This window comes from Elgaria multicarinata, chromosome 1 (genome assembly GCF_023053635.1).
Source record: "Elgaria multicarinata webbii isolate HBS135686 ecotype San Diego chromosome 1, rElgMul1.1.pri, whole genome shotgun sequence".
Classification (NCBI taxonomy): Eukaryota; Metazoa; Chordata; class Lepidosauria; order Squamata; family Anguidae; genus Elgaria; species Elgaria multicarinata.
In genome coordinates, this window is record NC_086171.1 from 211,613,276 (window position 1) to 211,640,535 (window position 27,260).

Genomic DNA, 27,260 nt, shown 5'->3' on the forward strand with positions numbered 1-27,260 from the left:
GGTGGAAAACCTACGAAGTGGTAGCCTTTGTAGGTGGGTGCATCACAGGAACCACCCGTGGCCTTGTTCGTTTAGGAATTTTATTGTTTTGTTCGTTTGCAACTGTACATGGAACATACCAAATAAAAAAATAATAAAAATGGCACAGATTGCTAGGTGCAGCAAAGGGAAGGAGAAGCAGCCGGCGCTTTCCCAGGAGTGGTCGGCTCTCCTCCCGTGCAGATGCTGCCTGCATTCTTCCAGTTGCAAGAGGCAGCACTTTCCCCAATCTATCCTTAAGCTACATTAGCTGACTGGAGGTGATGGCCCAGAGTCATAACGTACAACCCTTTCCTGGGGTCTAGAACTAGCTTGTGGCTCTTACCAGCCCAAGCAAACCAGTGCTGACATAACTTAAGAATTCCTGGAGCCGAGGAACGTGGCAAGAAGCTATTGTGCCCTTTGAGATTCAAGACTAGACGCCTGGCCAATATGCATATGTTTTTAAGAAAACACACAAAAAAACGCTTAATACTGTTCCAAACCCTCACAATACTGATAAGGTGGTCAGTCCACATGACCTCTCATCTGGTGCCTTCCCAGACGCCGCTCTTTCCCACAGGCGTGGCTACAGCTGGGCCCTCTTCACCTGGATGATGTACAGAGCACAAAGCAAACTCGGCGACAAAAACAGTACAAAATGTGCTGGCGACGTCAGGGGAGCGCACGGCGGAGGTCCGGGCCGGGGTTGGCTGTCCCTGCTCCCACCGGAGGCGTCTCAGCAGAACTGCAAGAGGTTGGTGGGAGTTAGAGAGCCAAGGGAAAGGCCGGCGATCCCACCCCGAAAACCTCTTCTGCTCAGGTGGGCAAGAAGGACCCGCAGAAGCAGCAGAGAAGGCTTTCCTTTGCGGAACGGTGGTGCGGGTTTCAGTTTTGTCCTTGCTGTGAAGGCTTGGCAATGAAAAGGTGGCAGTCATGAAGGGAAAGAGGACCAGACAGGAGACGGGGTTCAGAGCCACGAAGCCACAACCACGGCTCCTGGAACTCCAATCCCTTGGCTGACCCTATGGGCAGGAGGGCAGGGCTCCTGTAGCTTTCAGAGTTGTACTGAAAAGGGGATTTCAGCAGGTGTCATTTGTATGCATGGTGACATTCCCTCTTCATCAACACAGTTAAAGCTGCAGGAGCCCTGCCCTCTTTTGTATCGGGTCAGTATAGCTCCTGCAGCTTTAACGGTTGTGATGAAGAGGGAATTTCACCAGGTGCTGCATGCACACCAATGACACCTGCTGAAATTCCCTTTTCTATGCAACTGTGAAAGATGCGGGAGCCCAGTCCTCCTTTCCATAGGGTCACCCTACTCAAACTTGCCCTTTGAAAGCCACTGTATTCCTTGCAGATGGGGGTGGGTGGGGAAGAAATTCTGAGTACATAAACGGCTAGCAGGGAAAGAGTTAAGCAGGTTCCCCCCTCCCCGATTCTCCAATCAATCTCAAAGGCACCTTCAAGGGGTGGTGGTGGAGAGAACAACACAACTACATGTCCCATGTAGTTTGATCCTGAGACGTCACGAAAATTGGGGATCATGCTTACCTTCCAGCGGTTCCCACACTCGTTGCACACAACAAAAGTGGTCATTGGCTCATCTGAACTGCGGGTTTGCACCTGTGTGGATGAAACAAACGTCTGAGGCTGCGTGCGGGCCGTGCCACGCACCTCCCGGGTTGCCAAGCAGGCCTTTCACCACCTCCCCGCCCCTCGCCTGCGCTTTGCCCATCTGCCCGTCGCCAATTTCTTGGGAATTTGAAATCCGCCCTCCAAAGCAGCGGCGTTTCCAACCGAACCGTGTTCTGAGGTGTGACCCTTTGACATCTGGAGTGCCATCCAAAAGGACGCTCTCTGCACAAGTTCTATAGAAGCTGTGTCGGGAGGATAAGCAAGAACCCCCGGGCAGAGGTCATGCCCCGTGCTTTCTGCAGCACTTCGTAGTCTGACGGGGCTTGTGAATCGCTGCCTGACTAGATGCAAACTCAGGATGCCACAAAGCACAAAGCACAAACATGGGCTCAGGTGCAGGGCCGGTGCTACCATAGAGGCCACTCAGGCGGCCGCCTAGAGCACCAAGGTAAGGGGGGCGCCGAACGCCGCACCCAGAAGCCGCTCTCCCACAGCGGCTCTGAGAGGGCGGCTTCCGGGCGTGCCGTTCCGAAGCTGCCCGCCCGCCAGCGTCCTGGCTTCGCTTCGGCTGGGCACCCACCCAGCCAAAGCGAAGCCACACCCGCCCACCCCTCCAGCATCCTGGCTTCACTTCAGTTGGGTGAGCACCCAGCTGAAACAAAGCCAGGACGCTGGGGCGGGTGGGCGGCTTCGGAACGGCACACCCAGAAGTCGATCTCCCAGAGCAGCTTCCGGCCAGGCGCGCCGTTCCAAAGCTGCCCGCCCGCCGGCTCCCCCACCCCAGCATCCTGGCTTCGCTTCGGCTGGGCAGCCACCCAGCCGAAGTGAAGCCACACCTGCCCATGTCCCACCCCAGCGTCCTAGCTTTGCTTCGGCTAGGTGGGCGCCCAGCCGAAGTGAAGCCAGAACACTGGGAGGGGGTGTGCGGGCGGCTTCGGAACGGCACGCCTGGAAGTCGCTCTCCCAGACTGGCTTCCGGCTGGGCGCACCGTTCCGAAGCCACCCCACCCACCCCAGCATCCTGGCTTTGCTTTAGCTGGGCGGGCGAGATGGCGCTCCACGCCCAGGTACACTGGGGGGGGGGTGGGGGGGGTGAAAGCAGCTCACCTGCCTAGGGCGCAAAATAGTTTGGCACTGGCCCTGCTCAGATGGGACCATCTTCCTCTTTCAGCTGAGACACGTTACAAAAGTGGCCAAAAAGGCAGGTAAGAAGGTAAAGAAGAGCCCTGCTGAATCAGGCCAGAGACCCAGCCTGTTGTTCGAACTGCAGCCAGCTCTGGAAATCTGTAAGGAGGCCCTCCCCTCTTGCCTGCCCCATCCCCTGGTAGGCAGAGAGGCGCCACCTCTAAGCCAAGAGGTTCCCTGTGGCTACTATGGCTTATAGCCATTAGGCCATCACTCCCCGTCACTTGTATTCTATCAGTTAATTATGCAATGTATGATGAATACTTCCTTTTTGTCTGTCCTGAGCCTAATGCAGCCTTCCCCAAGCTGATGCCCTCCAGATGTGTTGGACTGCAACTCCCATCACCATGCTGGCAGAGGATGGGATTTGTAGTCCAACACATCTGGAGGGCACCGGCTTGGGGATGGCTAGCTTACTACTTATCAGTTCCATTGGGTGACCACAAGTTAAGAACATAAGAACAGCCATGTTGGAACAGACCAAGGAGTCTAGTAAGTCCAGCATTCTGTTCACACAGGGGCCAACCGGGTTCTTGTAGGAAACTCACCAACTGGACACGAGTCCACAACGGATCAAATTGAGACCAGATTTCTATGAATCAGTCCTACGGAATCCACAGAGAACCAGCTTTTCAGAATTGTGTGGATTCCGTTGACCTGCGGGGCATTTTTTTAAACTTTCCAAAATTTTACTCAGCTTTGGTTGTACAAAACTGTGTAAAAATGTGGTTATGAATATGCCATTTTAAAAAAAAAACATTTTTTTTTACACATCTCTGATCTCTCCAGCCGCTGTGGTGTAGCAATCTTTATTTGCGCATTGATTTTATGCTGATTTAAGAAAAGTATGCAAAATGTTATGCACCAGCGAAAATTCTGTTGGATTTTTTTCCGTGTTGTTGACTGCGTGGATAATGCCTGACAATCCACAAAACACAAATGGAGCGGATTATACAAGATCCTCACATTCCTAAGTCTAGCAACGTCCTGCTAATGTGCCCTAGAAACTGGCATACTGCCTATGATCCTGGAGGTAGTATATAACCATCATGACTAGTAGTCACTGATAGCCTTTTGCAAGAGAGCAAAAGACAGAGAGGAATTTTAAAGAACGTTATAAGCCTCTTATTATCTATGGCCCTTTCTACACCTAAGGATTATCCCAGGAAAGTGGAAGGATCATCCCTGCCTTCTCCCGGGATCTTCTGTGTGTCATTTGGGTGCGCGGAGATGATCCCGGGATAAATGGCTGGTGTAGACATGCCCTATGTCATTTTCCCCCCAAACTGAAAATGCTTTAGCCTTTTTTGCACAGGGAAGGTGCTTCAACACGTGGATCATTTTAGCCGCCTTCGAGTTACCGTCCTCAGCTCTAGGATTTCCCTTGTGAGGAGGTGACCAGAACTATAGCCATCATTCCAAATGCATCCACACCATTTAATACTGAGTAATTCATGCAAGGGCACGTTAATAAAGGATGCTGATATATCGCCTCAAGCGTCTCCCATGGTTAAGATTTCTGACAAACATGCCACGTGGGAAAATCAACTGCTAGCTTTAGTAGACGTAATAATTAGACGTATATATTTCACACAAGAAATCTTAATCATCACAGGGAATGATCCGCAGATGTCAGCTTCTCATGACATTTCCCCATCCCAAGCCTATTTTGTAAACTGGCCATTAGCAAGAACAAGGCAGCCAAGGGCTTGGGAAAATGAAATTAAGTTTGTTTGAAAGTGGCCTCGGTGCAGCCTGCAACCTCACGGGGACAAGCAATTCTGCGAGGCCTTGGTCAAGAGTTCACAGCATCACTAGCAATGATCACATTCATTTCCCTGAACACAAAACTGGTCCCCCATTATTGGTGAGTGCCTGGGCTCAGCGGTTCTATTGGCCTTAGTGATCTGGCAGTTACACCGTTCTTCTTATGTTGCCATAGGTCAAAGAAGAAAGCGTTAGAAGTGAAGGCAACACCCACCCACTGTTGGTGCTGAGACATTCCTGCTTTTCCTAACAAATCTCTTTTGTTTCTGTAAATAGAAAAAAGACGGAACAGCAGTATTGCCTCCCCCTCAGCTGACCTGTTACAAATCTGGACTCGATCCTGTCGGCACTTCCGCAGAGAAGCTCAACATCCTCACCTCTCAGTGGATTTCATGGAAGGAGAGGATGCTCAAGGCCTTGATAAGCAAGCCGGCTGGTCTTTCAGGTTGTGCTGTGGAGGTCCGGAGCCTCACCTGGGTATAGGTGCAGTTCTTTTTCTTGCACTTTCCACAAGTGAAGAGGTCAGTCTGGGTCCCTCCCGTTTTAGCCATCTGATGCTCCCGGATGGCCTCCTTGGTCATGGCTTTCCGGATCTCTTTCAGCTCGTTGCTCGCCATTTCCTTTCAAGGGGAAAAAAAAATGCAAGGGCATCGCCTCTGTTTGCTTCCTTGGTTTAATTGTTAGCAAACTGGTTAGCAGCAGTTCTGTCAAAAGTATTCAAAACCAGTTACAATCCATTTCCAGAGGGGCAGCCGTGTAGGCCTAAAGCATCCCTGACAGTTGCAGCAAAGACACCAAAGAGCCTTGCGGCACCTTAAAGATCAACACATTTATTCTGGCATAAGCTTTCAGGGACACTGTCCACTTCATCAGATGCATGAAGGGTTAACCTCAAAATGGCAGCTCTACATACACATGCTGGGGTGGCAGTGCAGGGAGAAGTGATATTAACTTTGGGCTCATCTACACCAAGCAGGATATTCCACTATGAAAGCAGTATATTAAAAGCAGGAGCCACAATACTGCTTTATAGTGGTACTGAAGTGCACTGACAACTGTTGGGGCCCAGGACACATCTACACCAAGCAGGATATTCCACTATGAAAGTGGTATGAAAGCAGTATATGGTCTGTGTCCATGGGCCCCAACAGTTGTCAGTGCACTTCAATGTTGCTATAAAGCAGTCGTGTGGCTCCTGCCTTTTGTGTAACACTTTCATACCACTTTCATCGTGCAATATCCTGCTTGGTGTAGATGTGTCATGGGCCCCAACAATTGTCAGTGCACTTCAATACCGTTATAAAGTAGTAGTGTGGCTCCTGCTTTTTATATACTGCTTTCATACCACTTTCGTAGTGGAATATCCTGCTTGGTGTAGATGAGCCCTTTGTTGTCACAGGGAATTGAAATACAAAGAAGTACTGACAGGGATGATTCCCCGAACAATTTCCATTCGCAAACGTTCGTTATTGGGCAGATTAAAACATAATAAATAAATAAATAAATAATACTGACATCATGTACCCTTATCTAACAGAACAGAATAGCTCATTGAGATCAAAGGTCCATAAAATCATAGAATAGCAGAGTTGGAAGGGGCCTACAAGGCCATCAAGTCCAACCCCCTGCTCAATGCAGGAATCCACCCTAAAGCATCCCTGACAGATGGTTGTCCAGCTGCCTCTTGAAGGCCTCTAGTGTGGGAGAGCCCACAACCTCCCTAGGTAACTGGTTCCATTGTCATACTGCTCTAACAGTCAGGAAGTTTTTCCTGATGTCCAGCTGGAATCTGACATCTAATGCAGCATCCTGTTTTCCAAAAAGCCCACCACCTGGGCTTGAAAGCAAGAGCCTTACCCTGGTCTTGCTTCCACAGTAACGAGTATTCCGTGGCATACTGCCTGTTCATACAGCCTTCAAGACTAGTAGCCCTCAACAGCCTCACCCTCCATGAATTTGTATCATCCCTTTAAAGCCATCTGTTAGTGGCCATCACCAAATGCCATAAGTTAACCAGGATCTATATGAAGAAATGCATCCTTTAGTCTAAGCTAAAGTCTTCCACAGTTAGCAGAAAAAGGTACCAAATCCATTGCCCAGTGCCAACTTCTCAATCCCTGGCTCTGCCAGTTCCGGCCCAGGATTAAGTCAAATTATTTTCAATCCACAGGCCGCCCTTAATCCTTTCTCTTCACTACAGCCAGCACTAGCAAGTCCTGGCCATTGTTGCCTCTAGCAAGGAGGAGTAGACAAGCAAATCTGTCCTTCTTGTGTGTGAGAGAGAGGCGGTGGCAGAAAATATGGTGCATAAATTGCACATTCACTCCTAAATTCAGTCTGAAACACTGAAGCTAGAGTAAAGGGCACTGAATATTCATACTGCATGTAAAAAGAAAACAAAAAAAACCCAGAGATCATATGCAAGAAGGATGTAATATAGCCTCTACTGTCAGTTTCATGCCTTAAAACATGCATTTTATCCTTCTTTAAGGTACCCTCCAAATCCTTTTGTTACCTGGCAAGCCTGACGTTATCATCTCCATACAAAGGCCTTTTCCACCTTTAATCTTTTCGAATCTTTGCACTGGATATACCTCTCTATCATTAGTTGCTGCTGAAAACTCTGGCAGCACAGCTACCTTTCTTGAGGTTCAGCGATCAGGCTAATTGATGGGCAACCGCGAGTCGCATTGGATTGTTTTCAGGCTGTTCAACTCCCCATCTCACCTCTGAGGACATCACTGCAATTTGCTCTGCACTGATGGCGCCGCACAAGACGTTCTTGCGGAGGTCAGGGTTCTTGGAGTCCTTCAGATTGGAAATGCGGCTCCTGACACGGTTTTTGTACTTCAAATCGGTGTTCTTAACATCTTGGTATATAAGTTCAAAAGCCATTAAGGAGTACCAGGAGAATCGTTTGTTTGTTTTAGCTCCAGCCTCAAACACATTCGCATTCCAGTCTTACAAAAGTCTGGGTGTCACTGCCAAGGGCCTTTGCTACATCAGCAGAAGAGTTTTGGGACCCTGAGGATGGAGGAGACCATCTTAGGAAGCAGCCACCTAGGGAGCTTGCCACCTAGGATCTTGCTGGCTGGCGAGATCACATTACGCCAGTCCTTTTACAACTTCATTGGCTGCCAGTCCAGGTCCGGGCCCGATTCAAAGTGCTGGTATTGACATTCAAAGCCCTAAACAGTTTGGGGCCAGGTTATTTGAAGGAACGCTTCCTCCCATATGTACCTGCCCGGACCTTAAGATCATCTACAGGGGCCCTTCTCCGTGAGCCCCTGCCAAAGGAAGTGAGGCAGGTGGCTACTAGGAGGAGGGCCTTCTCCGCTGTGGCACCCCGGCTGTGGAATGAGCTCCCCAGAGAGGTCCGCCTGGTGCCTACACCGTACTCCTTTCGTCGCCAGCTGAAGACCTTTTTATTCACTCAGTATTTTAACACTTAATTTTAACTTAAATTTAAATTTTACTGTTCTAACTCTGTATTTTAATTTTATATCAATTGTGCTGCGTGGTTCTTATCCTGGTTGTGCTTTTTATACTGTATTTTGTATTTGTGCTTTTAACCTGTTGGTTGTTTTATTATGGTTTTAATTTTTGTGAACTGCCCAGAGAGCTTCGGCTATTGGGCGGTATAAAAATGTAATAAATAAATACATAAATAAATAAGCCCCTCTGCCAGGTTATCTCCACAAAGGAGGAGGAGGAGGAGGAGGAGGAGGAGGAGGAGGAGGAGGAGGAGGAGGAGGAAGAGGAGGAGGAGGAGGAGGAAGAGGAGGAGGAGGAGGAGGAAGAGGAGGAGGAGGAGTTGGAGGAGGAAGAGGAGGAGGAGGAGGAGGAGGAGGAGGAAGAGGAGGAGGAGGAGGAGGAGGAGGAGGAGGAGGAGGAGGAAGAGGAGGAGGAGGAAGAGGAGGAGGAGGAGGAGGAGGAGGAGTTGGAGGAGGAAGAGGAGGAGGAGGAGGAGGAGGAGGAGGAAGAGGAGGAGGAGGAGGAGGAGGAGGAGGAGGAGGAGGAAGAGGAGTAGGAAGAGGAGGAGGAGGAGGAGGAGGAAGAGGAGGAGGAGGAGGAGGAAGAGGAGGAGGAGGAGGGATGCCAAGGGACCATGAGGCCATTAGTTCACCACTCCCAGAGAAGCTTCCTTGCCCACACCCTCCACCCCAGCAACTCCTGCAGCTCTGGGAATCCCACCTTCACTACAACACCAATCCAGGAGGCAGCAGGGGCCATCCCAGACTCATGGAACATTCACCTCTTTAATTGAGAACAATTCCCTTCAATGGTGGTGGGTTCTAGGATAGACAACTCACTCCAGGCGTATTTCAGCCATCAGTAGGCTCCAGACCTGTGTTTGAGAAACAGCCCCCTGACTAAAGCTCTGTCGTTTAAGCTATTCTTGTCTCTCGCTCCTTTGATGCGCTGACCGGAGTGCTGACTTTGGACTCCTGCCATTGCTGCTGTTGCTCTGCTCTGGAGCAGATTTGTTAAAAGGTCAGGGATCCTTACTGAATTCTCAGCACTCTCAAAAAAAAAAAACCCTGGCATTGCCCAGGATTCTCTTGGGGAAGCCATACTAAACTGCTCGAAGTGGTATAGAGAATGCTTTAAACATAAGGCCTAGGCATTTAAAATAGCAGCTGCTCAGAAATCCTCCCCAGCCTCCTTTCTGATGTTACAAACCAAGCAAGGATATATTCTTCAATCTGGGCAGCAATCTGCTCACAGTCAGCACCGATGGCCACGAAGTCACCTGTGAAGAAGCAGGAAAGAAGCTAAGCCAAAGGACGGCTAAATTCTCAAAGCAAGCAGCTGTCTTCATGCTTCCGCCTCGGGTTCCGCTACATTTAAGCAAAGACTGTGAAATTCAGCTAAACAGTGTAATACAGAGCACACTGCGGCTTGTTAGTGTCGCAGTTGTACCTCGTCATTCCTCTCCGGGAGCTCAAAGTATCATTTTTAATCCATAAGAATATAAGAATAGCCCTGCTGGATTAGGAACATGTCCATCATGTGTAAAGTCATCTGGGTCTGCTAACCAGAGTTTGCACATGTTGTATTTTCCAAAAACCTTGCTGACCAGAGTCAAAAGAAATGTGCACGTTTGCCATGCGCAATAAGGGCTCTAGTACTGTTTTCTATGACAGCGTTATCTGTCTTTTATCTACGAGACTGCAGAGCAAATGCTTTCAAAACAAACCCAAGAGGCGTGTGCTCATAGGGGACGGTTGTGTTTTGTTCTTTTGTTTCTAAGCAAAAGGCCTGCATCTAATCCTTGGCACTAGCTGCCTCACTATGGTGGGAAGAACCAAGCAGAGGAAAAGTTGTAGATTGCAAGCTGAATAAGAGCCAACAGTGTGATATGGCTGCAAGAAAGGCAAATGCTATTTTGGGCTGCATTAATAGAAGCATAGCTTCCAAATCATGGGAGGTACTGGTTCCTCTCTTTTCAGCCCTGGTTAGGCCTCATCTAGAGTATTGCGTTCAGTTCTGGGCTCCACAATTCAAGAAGGATGCAGACAAGCTGGAGCGTGTTCAGAGGAGGGCAACCAGGATGATCAGGGGTCTGGAAACAAAGCCCTATGAAGAGAGACTGAAAGAACTGGGCATGTTCAGCCTGGAGAAGAGAAGATTGAGGGGAGACATGATAGCACTCTTCAAATACTTAAAAGGTTGTCACACAGAGGAGGGCCAGGATCTCTTCTCGATCCTCCCAGAGTGCAGGACACGGAATAATGGACTCAAGTTAAAGGAAGCCAGATTCCAGCTGGACATCAGGAAAAACTTCCTGACTGTTAGAGCAGTGCGACAATGGAATCAGTTACCTAGGGAGGTTGTGGGCTCTCCCACACTACAGGCCTTCAAGAGGCAGCTGGACAACCATCTGTCGGTGATGCTTTAGGGTGGATTCCTGCATTGAGCAGGGGGTTGGACTCGATGGCCTTGTAGGCCCCTTCCAACTCTGCTATTCTATGATTCTATGATTCTAAGTCCGAAATCTAGAAATGGGCAAGAATTTTGTTTCGGGTCAGTTTTGATAAGAATATACCAAAGTTCTCCATAATTGAAACAGAAAGAACTTGAGATTTTTTTAAACACACACACAAGATTCAGGCCCAGGCTAGTGCTTCATTAGGATTGCCACCTCTTTTTTCTACAGGCTCCTCATCTTTTAAGAGCGATATGGAAACCAGGTACCATATGGTCCTCTCCATCCTGGAAACAACTGTACCCACTGAATTTGGTCGGTGGAGATGGGTGATAATTTTATTTCAGTTTGGTCAGGGTAAGAATCTACATAATTCACAAAGTTCTTCATATCTGGGAGAGATTTGAAAAATCTGAATGCAGGAGAAAGCAAAACTAACACATTTGCCCACTAAAATCATCCCATGAAGAGCAGTCCTAGGAAGTTGCTTTCCATCAGGTCAGGCCATTGTCTACTACTCCAGCCTCTCCCAACCTGGTGTGGTCAGGGTCTACACCACTGGTTCCCAAAGTGAGCGGTACCGCCCCCTTGGGAGTGGTGGGATTGGATAGGGGGCATTAAGAGGCAAGGGGGCGGCAGGGGGGCGCTAAGAGGCAAAGGGGCGGCAGGGGGGCACTCGAGGTGGTCTTTTCCGTACCAGGAATTTTGGTTACCGAAGGAAATTTCTGATCGCTATCCTGCACTATGGAGAGTGGTTCAGAAGCTCCTGGTTGCATTTCCAACATCATATTTGGTGGAATGTGGTTTTAGTGTGGCCTGCCTACTTCTCTCCAAGCAAAGAAATCGACTCCAGATTACTAAACGTGGTGATTTAAGACTCATGTTAAGTGACTTTAACCCAGACATTGGGAAAATGGTATCACTTCATCAAGCCCATCCATCCCATTAAGAATTTACAGAATAGTGAGGTACTCTGCCCTAGTTACTAAATGTGATATCTAATGTTCTTGAAAAGATGATATCACTGGATCGAGTTCATCAATTATGTTTAATTGAATAAACTTTAAAAAATGAAATTGAATGAATATTCAATTAATTGTTACTGTTTTGAATTTTATTGTTATTATCTTCCTTAGTGGGTCGTTGAAAACGGCTATTCTGAATAATGATTTTTATAGTGTAGGGTAGGGGGCACTGGGCATGAGTTTGTGGAACCAAGGGGGCGGTGACCTGAAAAAGTTTGGGAACCAATGGTCTACACTATTGCTTTAAAACAGTTTATAACAGTAGTGACAACTGTTGGGGCCCAGGACACACTCCATAGACAGTTTTCAAACTGTTTTTAAAGTGTCATATCCATCTTGGTGTAGATCTGGCCCCTCTCTACCCTTGGACTGGCAGCAGCACTCCAAGATCTCAGGAACAGAACGGTCTTTCACAGAACCTGCAGCCCAAGTTCCCTTTTTAGCTGGAAATGCCAGGGATGAACCTGGGATCTGCATGCAAAGCATTGTTCTACCACTGAGCTATGGACCTTCGTCGAACGGCCATCTACGGATGTAAAGGATTTATTTAATCCGTTCCATCTGTGTCTCGTACACTATCAGGCATCTTTCGTTCCATCATCTGCTCATTGACAGGATCAGATCCCCCCCCCCTTTTCCTCCACAATTTACATAACATTCCATGGAATGTTATATATTTTGTATATTTTTTCTTAGTGCTACAGAGAGGAGGATGAAGAGAATTCGGAGATGCATAAAATGCTGGGTGTCTTTCTTTCTTTTTTTAATGCAGTATATATTCACATATTTTCGCCTAACTTTTGTACTTTGGCATGACTAAATTTTCATACAATTCCAGATCTTTATTTTTATTTATTTTTAAAAGGTCTGCAAGTCCACAGAATTCATAGGACTTAGAAGATGCTGCTTCACTGTGGAATCCGTGAGCCAAATTCATAGAAATAAGAAGCCATCTGAATTCATTTTGGATTTCTCTGACGTTCCTACCTACACCCATCTGAACATTCCCACATTCAAAACGGTGTACTCTTGGCCACTTTTCTACATACATTTTTAGGCTGCCAGTGGGGGATAATGATAAGTCAAGAAGCCCAGAATTTAGCAGGGATCATTATGAACAGCATTCAGTGAAAGATCTTTTGTAGTGCCAACATGCAGGGATGAAAAAAAAAATTGTTTATGGGAGGGAGAATGGGTGGGTGTGGATAACCCACACATGCTCTCCCGTTACTTACTGTCTGTCTGTAGAGCAGAAGTCAACATTTCACGGCACTTGTTACGCACGGTGTCACATGTGACAGGCACTGGTGGGAAGGTAGTGATTTTGGGAGTGGTGGGGGTCTTCGGATGGTCCTGTCTTTTGGTGGAGCTAAAAGAGAAACTAAGCTTGTCAGAATTCGCCAGCTTACCTTGTGGATGTCAAATCATGGAGGTCTAGCGGAAACGTGAGTGCATAGTTTGTGTAGTCTGATCAAGAATTTAGTGTTTCAAAAATCAGTTCCAATAAGCTTTGTGAAATCCAAAGCTTCTAAGGAAACTTTAAGAAGCCGACAAAATGGAAGCCCGGTCAAAGAACTGCCGAGTTCTTTTGCAGTTGCAATGTCAATTGTATCTTCTTAATTTGCAATATAGGTGTGATTTTTGCCACCCTATTTGCCGGATCCAGGTTTGTGATGTTGTTTTGTCCATTCCAAGGTTTCATCAAAACATAGCCTAAAAGCAAATTCAGTTCAAATTAAGACCGTAAGGAGGACCCTGCTGGACCAGACCAAAGGTCCACATAATGCAGCATCCGCTTTCCCATCCTTGGCCAACTGGATGCCTCTGGGAAACCTACAAGCAGGAAAGGGAGGAAGGCAATAGCATTCTCCTGCTCTTGTTCTCCAGCACGCAGCCTCTGAATCGAAGAGTTGCATTTAGTCATCATGACAAATAGGCATTGATAGACCATGACGTATTTGTCTAGTCCCCACTTAAGGCCATTTGAACCAGTGGCCGTCTTACGACAGCCAATTCCATACCTTAATTAGACTCTATGGGCATGTCTACACCAGCCGATATCCCGGAGATCATCCTGGGATCGTCCCTGTGTGTCCACATGACGAACAGGGGATCCCAGGCGCAGGGACAGATGATCCCTCTATTACCCCAGGATATTGCCATACCCATTTTTCTTGTTTTTTTCCTGCAGTCCCGGGATGATCCTGAGAACCGCGAGTGGTGTGGCCGGCTGTCCCAGCTTCTTCCCTCTTCCCCGCAAGCAGCGGGGGTCATCTGAGGGAAGGAGCCGGGACGGGAAGAGTCCAGGGCCAGCGGGGGTGGAGTGGGGAGCAGGGGTGGGGCTTTTTCTTTACTTACCTTTGCGCCAAAATGGCGGGCACGATGTCCTCCTTCCTCCACGGACGTCGCACGCCACGTGTGAACGTAGGGGGAAGATCTCGCGATCAGCATATCGCAAGATCCTCCCCCCTCCCTCCCGGATCACCGGGGGGTGTAGACATGCCCTCTATGTGAGGAATTACTTTCTTTTGTCCTTCCAGAATTTCCAGCCAAGCAAATTACAAAGTTAACGCATTTTTCTTCGTTTATGCTGAACTTATTTTGCTGATGTCGATTTCTTTTGTAAACCAATGCGAAATTTGAGATAGACAGCAGAATAAAAATATTTTAAATAAAATAATAAAAGAAATAATACAGGGCAGAGTCAAGTACAGTATTAGCATTTGTTTCCTAAGGGCACAGTTGGCTGGGAAGTTATCTTGTGCAAACCTATTAAGTGTGGAGTATTTTACAAAGAATGGGAAATAGTATGTTGTAGGTAGGGGGTTAAAGTGTTGGACTGGGACTTGGGTGACCAGGGTTCTCGTAGTCCCACTCAGGCATGAAACTCACTGGATAACTTTGGGCCAGTCACTGACTCACAGCTTAACCTACCTCACAGGGCTGCTGTGAGGATAAAATAGAGAGGAAGAGGACCATGTACATTGCCTTGGGCTGCTTGGAGAAAAGGTGGAATAAAAATTAACAAATAGCATCAAAAATTCATGGGCCTGTTCAGCCATGGTTGCTAACCCCTTTGCAGCAAATGGTTAGTGAGCATGTTTAAACCATGGTTATGTAGCCATCATGGTTAGCAATGGTTCACACAAAACGCCAAGCCATGCTTCACCACCGTGGCTAAGCATGTCTTCGGAACAGGGTCGAAAAATTGAATACAGTTAAATGGACATGGACATGATTAAGCAATACAATGAGCTATCCATTGAGTAATTCTTTGACCGCTCTCTGGACCATATGTGCAAATCTACCCTTCTACTAAAAATGTGATAATAGAGGATGTGCGGGAAGATCAGCAATATTTTGGAATGTCCTGATTCTTGGTGAAAGAAAAGAATGACTCAAGGGAAGAAAATAAGCCATCTGGGGCCACCTGGAATCTCAACCCACATTAACAAGGCTGGGAGCATGAAATCAGAGCCCATGCTCACTACATCACAGCCATAACATCAATAGTTCTTACGTACAAGAAATTTTCAATAAATCATTTTTGCACTGCAAAAACAAATACTAAATTTCTACTCTGGATTCCACTCCATCCGTCTTACAACAATACCCTTTAATCTGAACCTAGGCTTCAGTTCAGATATAAAGGGTCCGAAATCATATATTTTGACTAAGGCCATAGCTAGACCTAAGGTTTATCCCTGGATCGTCCAGGGATCAAACCTGTTCACCTAGGTGACACACAGGGGATCCAGTGCTCAGGCAGGGGCGAACCCTGGATGATCCCAGGATAAACCTTAGGTCTAGCTGTGGCCGAAATCTCATGATGATGGTCTTTCAGTGGCCCAACAGTGTAAAAATCAAATCCTATTTGCAACAGGATGGAATGCAAATGGCAACTATAAAGGGATTGACTATCAGAACTGGACAGAAAAGGAGCACTTGAAGGCAACTAGTACAGCTAAGAATGGAAGATTTTAGAAACCAAACTGTGGTGATTTACTAATAGCTGTCAGACCCATAGTTTGCCACCTAAGAGGCCATCAACAGCATCTCCTCACTCCTTACTACTGTGCATCCCTGCTCTGTCCTTCCTTGGGCCAGGAAGATACCAGGAGTGGCAAAGCAACAGAACTGAAAATTGCTACCCTGCTTGAGGTCCCGGCACCATCCCAAGGGGACAAGCCCTGTCCATGCCCTGACCTGACCCCTGACTCTGAGCACAAGTACTCATAGAATCAGATCCAAATTGCAGGAAGCAGGTGCTTAATCGCACACAAAGCAGGTGCTAGCCTTAACCAAACACAATATGCTAAAAAAAACCAAGGAAGTTAAGGTAATAATTGATTTATAGCGAAGCTTCGTGTTAAAATAAAATACTTTTTTTTAAAGGAGTATATAAAGAATATAAAGAGCACTCAAAATGTGCATTATACAAAAAGTTAAAAAAAATACAATGGAAAGGTGCTCTGTAAACTTAAGGTGACCATATGAAAAGGAGGACAGGGCTCCTATATCTTTAACAGTTGCATAGAAAAGGGAATTTCAGCAGGTGTCATTTGTATATATGGAGAACCTGGTGAAATTCCGTCTTCATCCCAACAGTGAAAGCTGCAGGAGCTATACTAGAGTGACCAGATTTAAAAGAGGGCAGGGCACCTGCAGCTTTAACTGGTGTGAGGAAGAGGAAATTTCAACAGGTTCCCCATATATACAGATGACACCTGCTGAAATTTCCTTTTCACTACAACTGTTAAAGATACAGGAGCCCTGTCCTCCTTTTCATATGGTCACCCTATTAACTTGAGGGTCTTGGCCAGACACGTTTCGAGTGGAAGTCTTCTTCAATGGCCTATTACACCGCTATTCCGCATTCAGGGAACTCGCTTCAAAAATAGGGGCTGACTTAAGGAATTCCCAAAGATAAAGGATTAAATACGTCGCTCCCCTGCAGTAGTAAGTCAAGGATAACAGCGTTTCAGCTACCGTGGGCGACAAACTGTCATCTACCAGTTTGACACTTTCTTGGTTTTTTAGCAGATGCTTAAGCCATTAGGAAGAGTTTTTTCACAATAGGGAATGTTCAATCAAGAGCATTTTTTTTTTTCTGGAGACTGTTTAAAATATCTTTCCTGGGCTTTTCTAAGAGAGCTGTTTCGGGTGCTTTTTAGGATGATCGTGTTAGGGTCTAATACTCAGCGAGTACCCAAATTAATGGAACCTTGCTAAAATGACAATCCCTGGAGGTGCCTTCTATCGTATGGATATATCTACACTAGAGATTTTGATGTAGCTTAATAATAATTCCTTCTCCCCAAGGAACGTTGGGAAGTGTTGTTCTGTGATCGGCATACCCATCAAACTAATTCCTAGGATTCTTTAGAAAAGGTCAGAATTAAGCTAGTATACAATAGGTTTGCTGTGTAGATATGCCCAATGATTCCCTAACCCATTCCTAATAATCTCACCCCCACTGATAGTGTGAACAAAGGACAGTACACATTCCTACCACTACCTTGCACACACGCCTTCGAGTGTGTTATGCCAGAGCTTCCTGTCAAGCGATAACATGGGCCACAGCTAGACCTAAGGTTTATCCTGGGATCATCCAGGGTTCGCCCCTGCCTAAGCACTGGATCCCCTGTGTGTCACCTAGATGAACAGGTTTGACCCCTGGAAGATCCAGGGATAAACCTTAGGTCTAGCTACGGCCATGGATCCCTCACACTTTAACATCACCTGGGATGATGTCAGCACACTTTGGTGTCAGAATTCCATGATACCCTAGTTTTCCTCTGGTGTCCACTTCGTTTTTCAATTTATTTATTTATTTGATTTATTTTATTACATTTATATACCGCCCCACAGCCGAAGCTCTCTGGGCGGTTAATTTATGCTCTACCATAGAGCGTCACCTTTCCTAAAACAGTGGTGTGAACACACCAGGTTCGTCCCTGGACGGCTGCTGCGAGTCAATGCCAACGGTTTGACACGGCACTTATTTAGAAAATTTCTAGACTGCCCTTCATGCTAAAAGATTCCAGGGTGATGTACAAGAATCAGAGTATAATATAATAAAACTCTGTATGTTTCTATCCATGATCAACAGTAGCGTCTCTGGCAGGGCATGCTGCTTAGCTGCCATGGCAGAGCATGGAGGGCGGGAAGGGTTCCTGCATCTACAAGTAAGTAGAGGGACTGGGAGTGGTTACTCAGTGCAGCGTATCCATCCTGTGCCTCTGGGCAGAGGCTTCTAATTCTATGCTGCAACAAACAATGGCATTAGCTCACATGGGCTGGTAGTGGCAGCCAGAAGAACTACCATCTTGGAAGCCATGCACCAGGAGTGATTGAAAATAGCGTGTCCCCAGATAATTTAGAGGAAGAATCTATGGGGGCCCTCACCAAAACATACTGATGTACATATGATGATCTGAGCCTAAAAGACCATCCCTTCTCCTGTGCCCACCACTGCTACCAACTGACTGTATCGATCAGCCATCCACAGCCTCTCATTAAGCCAGGAGAGTTATAGCGAAATGGTCTTGATGCCACATCATGGCCTTCAAAAGCAGTGTGCCGGTGGGAAGATGGCTGCACACAAGCAGCAGTTTTCGCATCACTTAATCGGGGCCGGATCTACACTACTGCTTTAAAGCGCTTCAAAAGTTATAAAGCGCTTTAACTGCTTTAAAGCGCTATAAAACTGTTATAAAGCGCTTTAAAGCAACAGTGTAGATCCGGCCCTGGATCAGTCCCAGTGCCTTGGGCCAGAACCTATAACTGCTTATAATAACGTTGCACCATCTGCTGATAACCCAGTCAACACTGCTGATAAATGTCCATAAAATGACGTACTCAGAAAAGTTGAATGAGAACGGCTTCCACAGAATGCCGACGCCAGGTGGCAACACCGGTCAGTGTATGACCTGCATTTTGGCTCCAAGTATGGAAATATCCTGCCTCTGTGAGCCTAAAAGGAGTTCATTTATCTGCTCGGCAGTAGTTTTAAGATGTCCCAATACACGTCCTTAGGAAGAGACTCAATGGGTGGGTTGGCTTCACCTTCAAAGTCTAATTGATGCTTTCATTTGGGCCCCATTGAGCTCAGCAAATGGCTCCAAGGTTTTTTCTCCCCCAACCATCCCCTGGAATAAGTGGCTTGATTCACTAGCTCGAATAATCCATGACTCACTGCTCTACAAGCCCCTAGTCCAGCCTTCCTCAACCTGGGGCGCTCCAGATGTGTCGGACTGCATCTCCCAGAATGCCCCAGCCAGCTGGCTGGGGCATTCTGGGAGTTGTAGTCCGACACATCTGGAGCGCCCCAGGTTGAGAAAGGCTGCCCTAGTCCTTGCTTTCTCTCTGCTGGGGCAGGACGTGTTCATGGGTGACTGACCCTGTCTTAAGGCCACAGATTGAGCTTCTAGTCCTATAGCTCTGCCACAGCCACTGGAAGCTTTTGGGGTTTTTTTCTTCTTAATTTACATAAACATTTCACAGCAATCCAACATACAGGAAAGCACCATTATTGCTTAGGCTTCAGAGTTTCCAGCCAGAGTATGTTTTTAAATAGCTTCATTTCATTTTATTTATTTATTTATTTATTTATTTATTTATTTATTACATTTACTTCCCACCTCTTTTTTCTTTTGGAAGGAACCTAAGATGCTGCACATGATCCATCTCTTCCCCATTTTTTTTCCTCGCAACAACCCTAAAAGGTAGGATAGGCTCAGAATCAGTGACCGCCTCAAAGTCAACCAGTGAACTTCATGGCCGAGCGAGGGCTGCAACCTGGACCTCCTAAAGCCCAGTCTGACACTCTTAGACCATTACACCACACTGGCTCTAACATATTTAAGGCAGTAATCCCAGGCAGGCTGAACTACTATGAATATTTTGACCTCTTAGAACTGGAACCCCATGTGCCAGGTTGTACTGTGGATTTCTACATTAAGATTTGCATAAATCTGATGTACAACATACTTCTGGGATCTGCACTACACCAGACACCTGGGTGCAACAGACAGTATCAGAGCGGACTGCAAACTCATGCTTGTGTGCAGAAATGTGCGTGTGAGGTGTGGAAGAGAAATGGGTTAATAACAACGGGGAAAAAATGAAATACAAAGTAACTCAACAAAATCAGAAAGGAAGGTTTTTTTATTAATAAATGAAGGACTAGCATGTGAGAATGAAGAAGAAATGAAGGTGAATCAAATAATAAACAAGAGTAATCAAAAAAAATCACAAAGGCCACTGAATTTTGTAGACATTTATTTTTTCCATTTACAACTGTAGCATAAAAAAATAATTAAGAGACCACCCTGATTAATCTAGTAGTAGTAGCCACTATCTCCTTTAGGCAACCTTAATTTGTCAATATAAAGGTAACATGTTCCTTTTCCAACAGACAGAGTAAGGAAGACAGGTCAATTCTTGAAAGGAAACATAGGGTCCAGAGGGGAGAGGTGGGATACCAGGTACAAGAACACCACCTCTGGCTATAAGGGAAGCATTACCTTTGGTCTCTTGAGTCACTGCTCTCCTTTGAAGAGGAAGCGGGCAAAGAGGAATTCCTTTTCTTCTCATCGCTCTTATCCTCTGAGGCATCTGAATACAGTAAAGGAGCAGCGGGGAAGAGGACAACCAATAAAACAAAGTCTGTGAGCTGTAGTGCTAAAACGAGAGTTCCTAGGACAGTGTCTCTCTTCAATATGGTGACAAAGCAAAACATCCCTGATCCTGTTGTCCCAGGGGCTGCCATCTGTCCCATGACCCTGCTAATCACAGAGATTGCTAGCATCTCAGCCTCCATGTTTCCGCATGAGGTCACACACTCAGCACCCAAAAAGGGAATTCTAGAATCAAGTGTACAGGCTTTAGGAACAGCAAAAACAGAAACAAAAGTGACTCAGCTGTAGGCCACTATTAGTGCAGGATCAATTAGTGCATTTCTGTTTAAGCAGCTGCCCTTCTGCCTTTGTTGTGGACACAAAGGCAATTATACCACCAAAACAAGAGCAGAGGGGGGGCATGATTACCACTTCTACACCTATTCAGCATCCTATGAGGCTTTGAGGATCAGCCACTCGCACAAGTAAATATGAGGCAGAGGAGGTGGGCGGTTTCTGGCAAAAATGGCTCGGTCCTGTTTGCCAGGAGAAGGATCCATTTCTAGCTACAATGGTGGTTCCCGAAGCATTGTACTCAAGTAACTCTTTTGCAGATAGCAATATTTGCTTTTAAAAAAAAGGTGTGGGGGAGAAGAAATTATAGCATAAATTTCAGCATTAAGTTTGTGTTCCTCCATAAAAGGGTCACAACCTTACAGTATAAGGAACCACAGCTTTAGAGGACAACTAGGAAATAACTGAAGGTTTTGACATAAACGAATGGAACCTTTCTGTTCAGAGCGAGGTGGGAACAGCAGGAAGAGAACAGGGAGCCCCCACTGGCATCTGACTGACCACCGCCAGAAACAGAGTGCTGGGCAGATGGATCCTTGCTCCAATCCAGGAGGTCGAATCCACCCGTTCTTATGAACCTATCCAAACATGCTCACCTAGGAGTTTTTTCCAGGCCTTGATAAGTGATTTGGCAAGTGCAATCACATCTTCATCTGTACTTTGCTTCCGGAGCGCATTCACAGACATCCCAATACGGGTAGACTGCAAAAGAATAAGTGACCAATTCATCATATGACCAACTTGGCAAAGGTCCTCACAACAAGGAAACGGGGGCCCAAAGGTGAAGGCCAAATCTCAGGTTATTTGACAGTTTGCACTAGTTTTATTCCATAGCAATTGTAATACTGTACGCTTTAAAATCCTTATTCCACAAATCATTTAAAAAACCCTGCATGACAATTTGCGCAAATTACGTCCTCAAATTGTGCAAATTTGCATACTTTATAATGTGAAATTATGCAATTTTTTGGCCGTTATTTGCACTCGCTGCCGCCACATTGACAATTTCTGTGTGGGGAGGAACCAATTAAGTTCCCAGATTTCAGGAAAAAGTCCGTAGCTGCTGGGAAATTCAAAAAGCCCCCCAAAGGGCCAGATTCCCCCACAACAGCCATCCATAGAAAGAACTGAGGCGATTATGCTAATGACATTACAAAATACTCAGTGCTTTTTATACCTAAGAATCCAGCACTCAATGCAGCATTGTTGCCAATGGAGCAAAGATGACCATGGTAAAGTATTTCATATCACGGTAATGTAAGATTTCCTTTTTTAAAAAAAATCAGGAGATGTCTAGCTTCCAGGGTTGCACAGAAATGTTTTAAATATTCACTCTGTGTCCATTGGTGGCTCAGAAACTAAATGGGGATGTTGAAGAAGCATGGGCTAATTAGGCAAAGGCTATGTTTTTCTGTTCCCCTCCAGGACTCCCAGGCCGTAGCTAGACCTAAGGTTTATCCCAGGATCATCCCGGGTTCGTCCCTGCCTGAGCGCTGGATGCCCTATGTGGCACTTAGGTTTGACCCCAGGACAATCCTGGGATAAACCTTAGGTCTAGCTACGGCCCCAGCCTCTGTCCCCCTTTGACCCACATTTCCCTATCTTTGCCTTCTACTACCTTGATTCATTCCCAAACATCCCAAATCTTGTGAAAAACGTAAAATATACATGAGAAGCAAATTATGATGATTTGCTTAATTTATTACATACAAAATTTGAAGTTTCCTTGCCAGAGAAGATGCTGTGTTGTGTGTAGTGCACAAGGTAGAGCCACACATTACAATACTCTTACCTACTACTAGTAGCACAAGCCCAACAAGTGACCTTTGTAATCTACCTAGATAGACAAGCATTTGTAGAGGCAGAATTCAGTGGCTGGCAGCAGGATAGAAGACAAGGGATGTCCAGCAGCATAATTTACCTGCAGTAAATCCAGAGTTATTGGCATACTTTTCAGCTCCTTCAGCAAATCCATTGCTCCTTCCTGGGGAAGAAAAGGAATCCTACAGCTTACAGATATTGACAATCAAAAAGAGTCCAAATTGCTTCTATGAAATCATCTGACAATGGCCCCGGCAGTTTATTAACTGAATTCAGAGCAGGCCTATTTAGCAGAAAATCCTTTCTGCAACAGAATCACCATCAGTCAAACCAGCAATTGTTGCTGCAAATGACTACTGCTATAAACTGTGTAACATTTCTCAAATCAAGATGGATTCCTACCTTTTCAACCATGAGGCAATTTTCACCTTGCGGCATTGATCAATGTGTGAATTGATGAGTTCATCACACTCCGCCGTATCCTACCTTACAGTGTTTTTACAAGGACACAAACAAGAGGAAAACAGAACAAGAACTACCTCAATCACATTTTAATACTTGGGGGTTCCTTACAAATGTACATTGATGGTGCTATATAAATTAATAATAATAATAATAATAATAATAATGACAGCTGAGTTCGTTTCATTCCTAACAGCAGAAACTGCAGCCATCAGAGCCTTTGGAAATCAGGAGACTTAAAAGAAAATAGTGCCAGATATGTACCACCAGCAAAGCAAGCTGGCATTTCCAAAGTAAAATGTTTCTGCATGAGTCTGGATGTACAGCAATATGCCAGGTGCCGGCCAGCTCTCTGAACCCTTGCCTATATGTTTACATTTGCAAGTAGAAATGGGCTCCACAATTCAAGAAGGACGCAGACAAGCTGGAGCGTGTTCAGAGGAGGGCAACCAGGATGACCAGGGGTCTGGAAACAAAGCCCTATGAAGAGAGACTGAAAGAACTGGGCAGGTTTAGCCTGGAGAAGAGAAGATTGAGGGGAGACATGAGAGCACTCTTCAAATACTTAAAAGGTTGTCACACAAAGGAGGGCCAGGATCTCTACTCGATCCTCCCAGAGTGCAGGACACGGAATAATGGGCTCAAGTTAAAGGAAGCCAGATTCCGGCTGGACATCAGGAAAAACTTCCTGATTGTTAGAGCAGGGCGACAATGGAATCAGCTACCTAGGGAGGTTGTGGGCTCTCCCACACTAGAGGCCTTCAAGAGGCAGCTGGACAAGCATCTGTCGGGGATGCTTTAGGGTGGATTCCTGCATTGAGCAGGGGGTTGTACTCGATGGCCTTGTAGGCCCCTTCCAACTCTGCTATTCTATGATTCTATGAGGCCTGTACTCACCCAAAAGCGGAAGAGAGGAACTAACTCACAGGTACAAGACAAAAGAGATTCGATGAACTGGGGTGGGGGGGAGTTCCTTTAAAAATCAACCAATTTGTATAATGTAGAAAGTTAAATATACAGATTTTAAAGGATTTTCAATAAATCAGTTTCACCTGGCTCCCTTGGTTCTTTTCTTTATCAACATTTGATGAAGGAATTTGCACGGGCTGACTTTCTGAAATGCTAACCAGGCACACAATGGTCTGGAATCTGTCAAGACAGTTCAGCAGTTCCTCTACACATTCCATCAGACAAGGGTTTTCTGGCTCAATTCAAAAAGTAAATACTCACAGCTTTTATAGTGCATATATTACCTCTACAGTGACCACAGAGCCACAAAGAGGACTAAACTGATAAAGAAGGTCTGTTTCTGTTTCATCTCTGAAAGGGATTCAATCGGCAGAGCAATCCAGCAAGAACACAGCCCATGGAGGGATCGATCAGAGCTAAGCTGTTAGGCCAAGCTCCAGCAATATCAAGAATACATGATTTGTCTTTGGCAAAGCTTAGTCCCGCTTCCAGCTTTCAGCTACATGTCCATTCAAGCCAGACTCAAACTAAACGCAGTACAAATTAATGTCAGCTTTCATTGAAGAGTTTTTAATCACCTCTTTCAGCAGCAATGTGTCCAAGACAATGGTAATTACGTGAAACATCTAAGAAGTTGCTTTATCCACTGGCCAGATTGCAATACCGGTCTCACAGAAGACAATCCAAAAGAGATGCAATTTATGCACCTTTGCAAGGAACATGTTTTGCAAAGAAATGTAACTTATTGTGTATGTTTGCATTTAGCAGTTACATTTTTATTTTAGAAAATGCAGAGGAATCAAGTCTGATAAACAGAAATATAAAAATGTTTAAAACAGAACAAACTGAACAGCAACCACTCAGCTTGCTGGCTCTCCTTAGGAACAAACAGTGGAACAGTGGAACAGCAAGAATAAGAAAAAACTGGGTTCAGTTATTGCTTGGTGGGACAGTACACATTCTTCCGGAAGAAGGCGTTTCTCTGATTGAAAAATCTGTATTCCACTTTCAGAATGTGCAACTGCTCATGTGAAATAAACAAATTCTATGTCAGGATCATTTTGAAAGGAACTGAAAATAAAACTGCAGATGTCATAATGCCCTTAAACAAATCTATGGCATGACCAACCTTGGAATACTGTGAACAGTTCTGGTCACCGCACCTCAGAAAGGATACGGCAGGGAACAAAAAAGGCATAGACAAAATTATCAAGGGGGTTGCAACATTTGGGGATTTTTAGCTTAGAAAAAAAGGTAAGGAGGGATATGATAGAGGTGTACTGAATGGTTTTAAAAAGCGATTAGACGAATTTATGGAGGATAAGGCTTTCAATGGTTAATAGCCATGACGGCTATATATTACCTCCAGTATCAGTGGAGTTATGCCTCTTAATACTAGCTGGGGTGACCATATGAAAAGGAGGACAGGGCTCCTGTACTTTTAAGAGTTGTATTGAAAATGAAATTTCAGCAGGTGTCATTTGTATATATGGAGAACATGGTGAAATTTCCTCTTCATCACAGCAGCTAAAGCTGCAGGTGCCCTGCCCTCTTTTAAATCTGGTCACTCTAGTATAGCTCCTGCAGCTTTAATTGCTGTGATGAAGAGAGAATTTCACCAGGTTCTCCATATGTACAAATGACACCTGCTGAAATTTCGTTTTCAATACAACTGTTAAAGATACAGGAGCCCGGTCCTCCTTTTCATACGGTCACCCTAATTTGTAGGATTCCTCCAAAGCCCTTCTGGGCCCTTGACAGGCCCCCAAATGGGGGAAGAATTATACCAGCCCTGAGACTCCTTATTTATTTTGGCATTGCAAGAGTGTTCCTTTGCTTGACAACCCAACAAGCAGTTTGAAGTGGTACAGCCCCAGCACAGTTTAACAGTGGAGACTGGTGGCTCCGATGCCAGTGGGGCGACAAACCCGCTCCAGGTTTCAGTCAGGACTCGAAGGGAGCCCACTGACATCGGAGCCAACAGCTTCCACTGGAGTCTGACCACCTCACTGAAGAAAATTTTCGTTGAATTTTCTCACAGGTTTTGTCAGAAAGACCAGGGAAATGAAGACAGAGGGAGAGAGAGCTGGGCACAACTGTAACACATAAATAAAAAATGAAATGAAAACATGTATTTAACTAAGAAAAGTAGGGTGACCATATGAAAAGGACAGAGCTCCTGTATCTTTGTCATATTGAAAATGAAATTTCACCCTATCCAGTCCACTTTTCTGTTCACACAGTGGCCATCCAGCTGCCTATGGGAAGCCAGACCATGAACACAGTTATAGTACCCTTCTCAAGTGGCCCAGCAGCTAGTATTAGGGTGACCACATGAAAAGGAGGACAGGGCTCCTGTATCTTTAACAGCTGTATTGAAAACGAAATTTCAGCAGGTGTCATTTGTACATATGGAGAACCTGGTGAAATTCTCTCTTCATCACAGCAATTAAAGCTGCAGGAGCTATACTAGAGTGACCAGATTTAAAAGAGGGCAGGGCACCTGCAGCTTTAACTGCTGTGATGAAGAGGGAATTTCACCATGTTCTCTATATATACAAATAACACCTGCTGAAATTTCCTTTTCAATACAACTCTTAAAGATACAGGAGCCCTGTCCTCCTCTTCATAGGGTCACCCTAGGCCAGTCTTTGGGGAAGAAGAGGCCGCCATGGCCAAGCCTGAGGCGAAACGGGAGGGGCGTGGCTGGAAAACAGGCAAGCGGGAGAAGAGGTAGGCGGGGCCAACTGCCAAAGAGTGCGCGAAGTGGTGGGCGGAGCTTTCACACCTGAGAAGGCTAAAGACTTGAGGGGAAGGCGAGAGGGCTGTCTGCGGAATTACTGCGCCCCGCCCCCCTGAGGACGGGAGAACCGCAAGGGGAGCGTTGTGGGCGGGGCTAAAGCTCGAGCGTTAAAAGGGAGAGAGAGAGAGAGAAAAAGCTGGAGGGGAGGAGCCAAAGGGCAGAAAAAGGCGGCGAGGAGCTGTTGTGGGCGGGGCGAGTTCTTCAGGGGACGCGAGAACGCTGTTGTCAAGGCGACGACGGTGGGGGAGAGAATGGAGGCGTATGTGCTCCCTTTCCTCACAGGGGAGCTGCTCTCTGAGGGGGCAGCGGCGTAGGGCGGGGCTTTCGGGAGGGAGCGGGCGGGGCGCGCGCGCCTCAAAGGGGCGGGGCGGGCGAGGGGAAGAGAGCCCTTCAGTCAGTCAGTCAGTCTGTCTGTCAGGGTCGCGGCGGAATAACTCACCGCGCTCTTCTTGGCGACCATCTTGTCGAGCCGCTTGGCGATGCGCACGATCTCCTCCTCCCCGCCCATGGCGCCGGTTCCTCGGTTCGCCCGGGGGTGTGAGGGGAGGAGGAACAGCGGGGACAACACCCCAGGATGCTGCTGAGCGAGCCGTGCCGCAGTCCGGCCGGCCGCGGTTAGGACCAGACGCGCTTCACACACCGCCACCAGATTCCGTTGTATGCGCCAG

At 46.3% G+C, this 27,260-nt stretch overlaps 1 protein-coding gene across 2 annotated transcripts; it reads right to left on the reverse strand.

The window, feature by feature from the left end:
• Positions 1-63: 63 nt before the first annotated feature.
• Positions 64-27,260, reverse strand: TCEA2 (transcription elongation factor A2). 2 transcript variants are annotated; one of them, XM_063120997.1, is made up of 10 exons: positions 27,032-27,260; positions 22,459-22,521; positions 21,134-21,239; positions 20,091-20,181; positions 12,798-12,931; positions 9,305-9,361; positions 7,336-7,490; positions 5,082-5,228; positions 1,573-1,644; positions 64-628 (listed from the first exon to the last, which is right to left on the reverse strand). In XM_063120997.1, the coding sequence occupies exons 1-10, from the start codon at positions 27,098-27,100 to the stop codon at positions 608-610; spliced, it is 915 nt and encodes a 304-aa protein (XP_062977067.1). In that variant the 5' UTR covers positions 27,101-27,260; the 3' UTR covers positions 64-607. The 2 variants fall into 2 exon arrangements, with proteins under 2 accessions (XP_062977067.1, XP_062977076.1); XM_063121006.1 differs by having other exon boundaries at positions 64-766.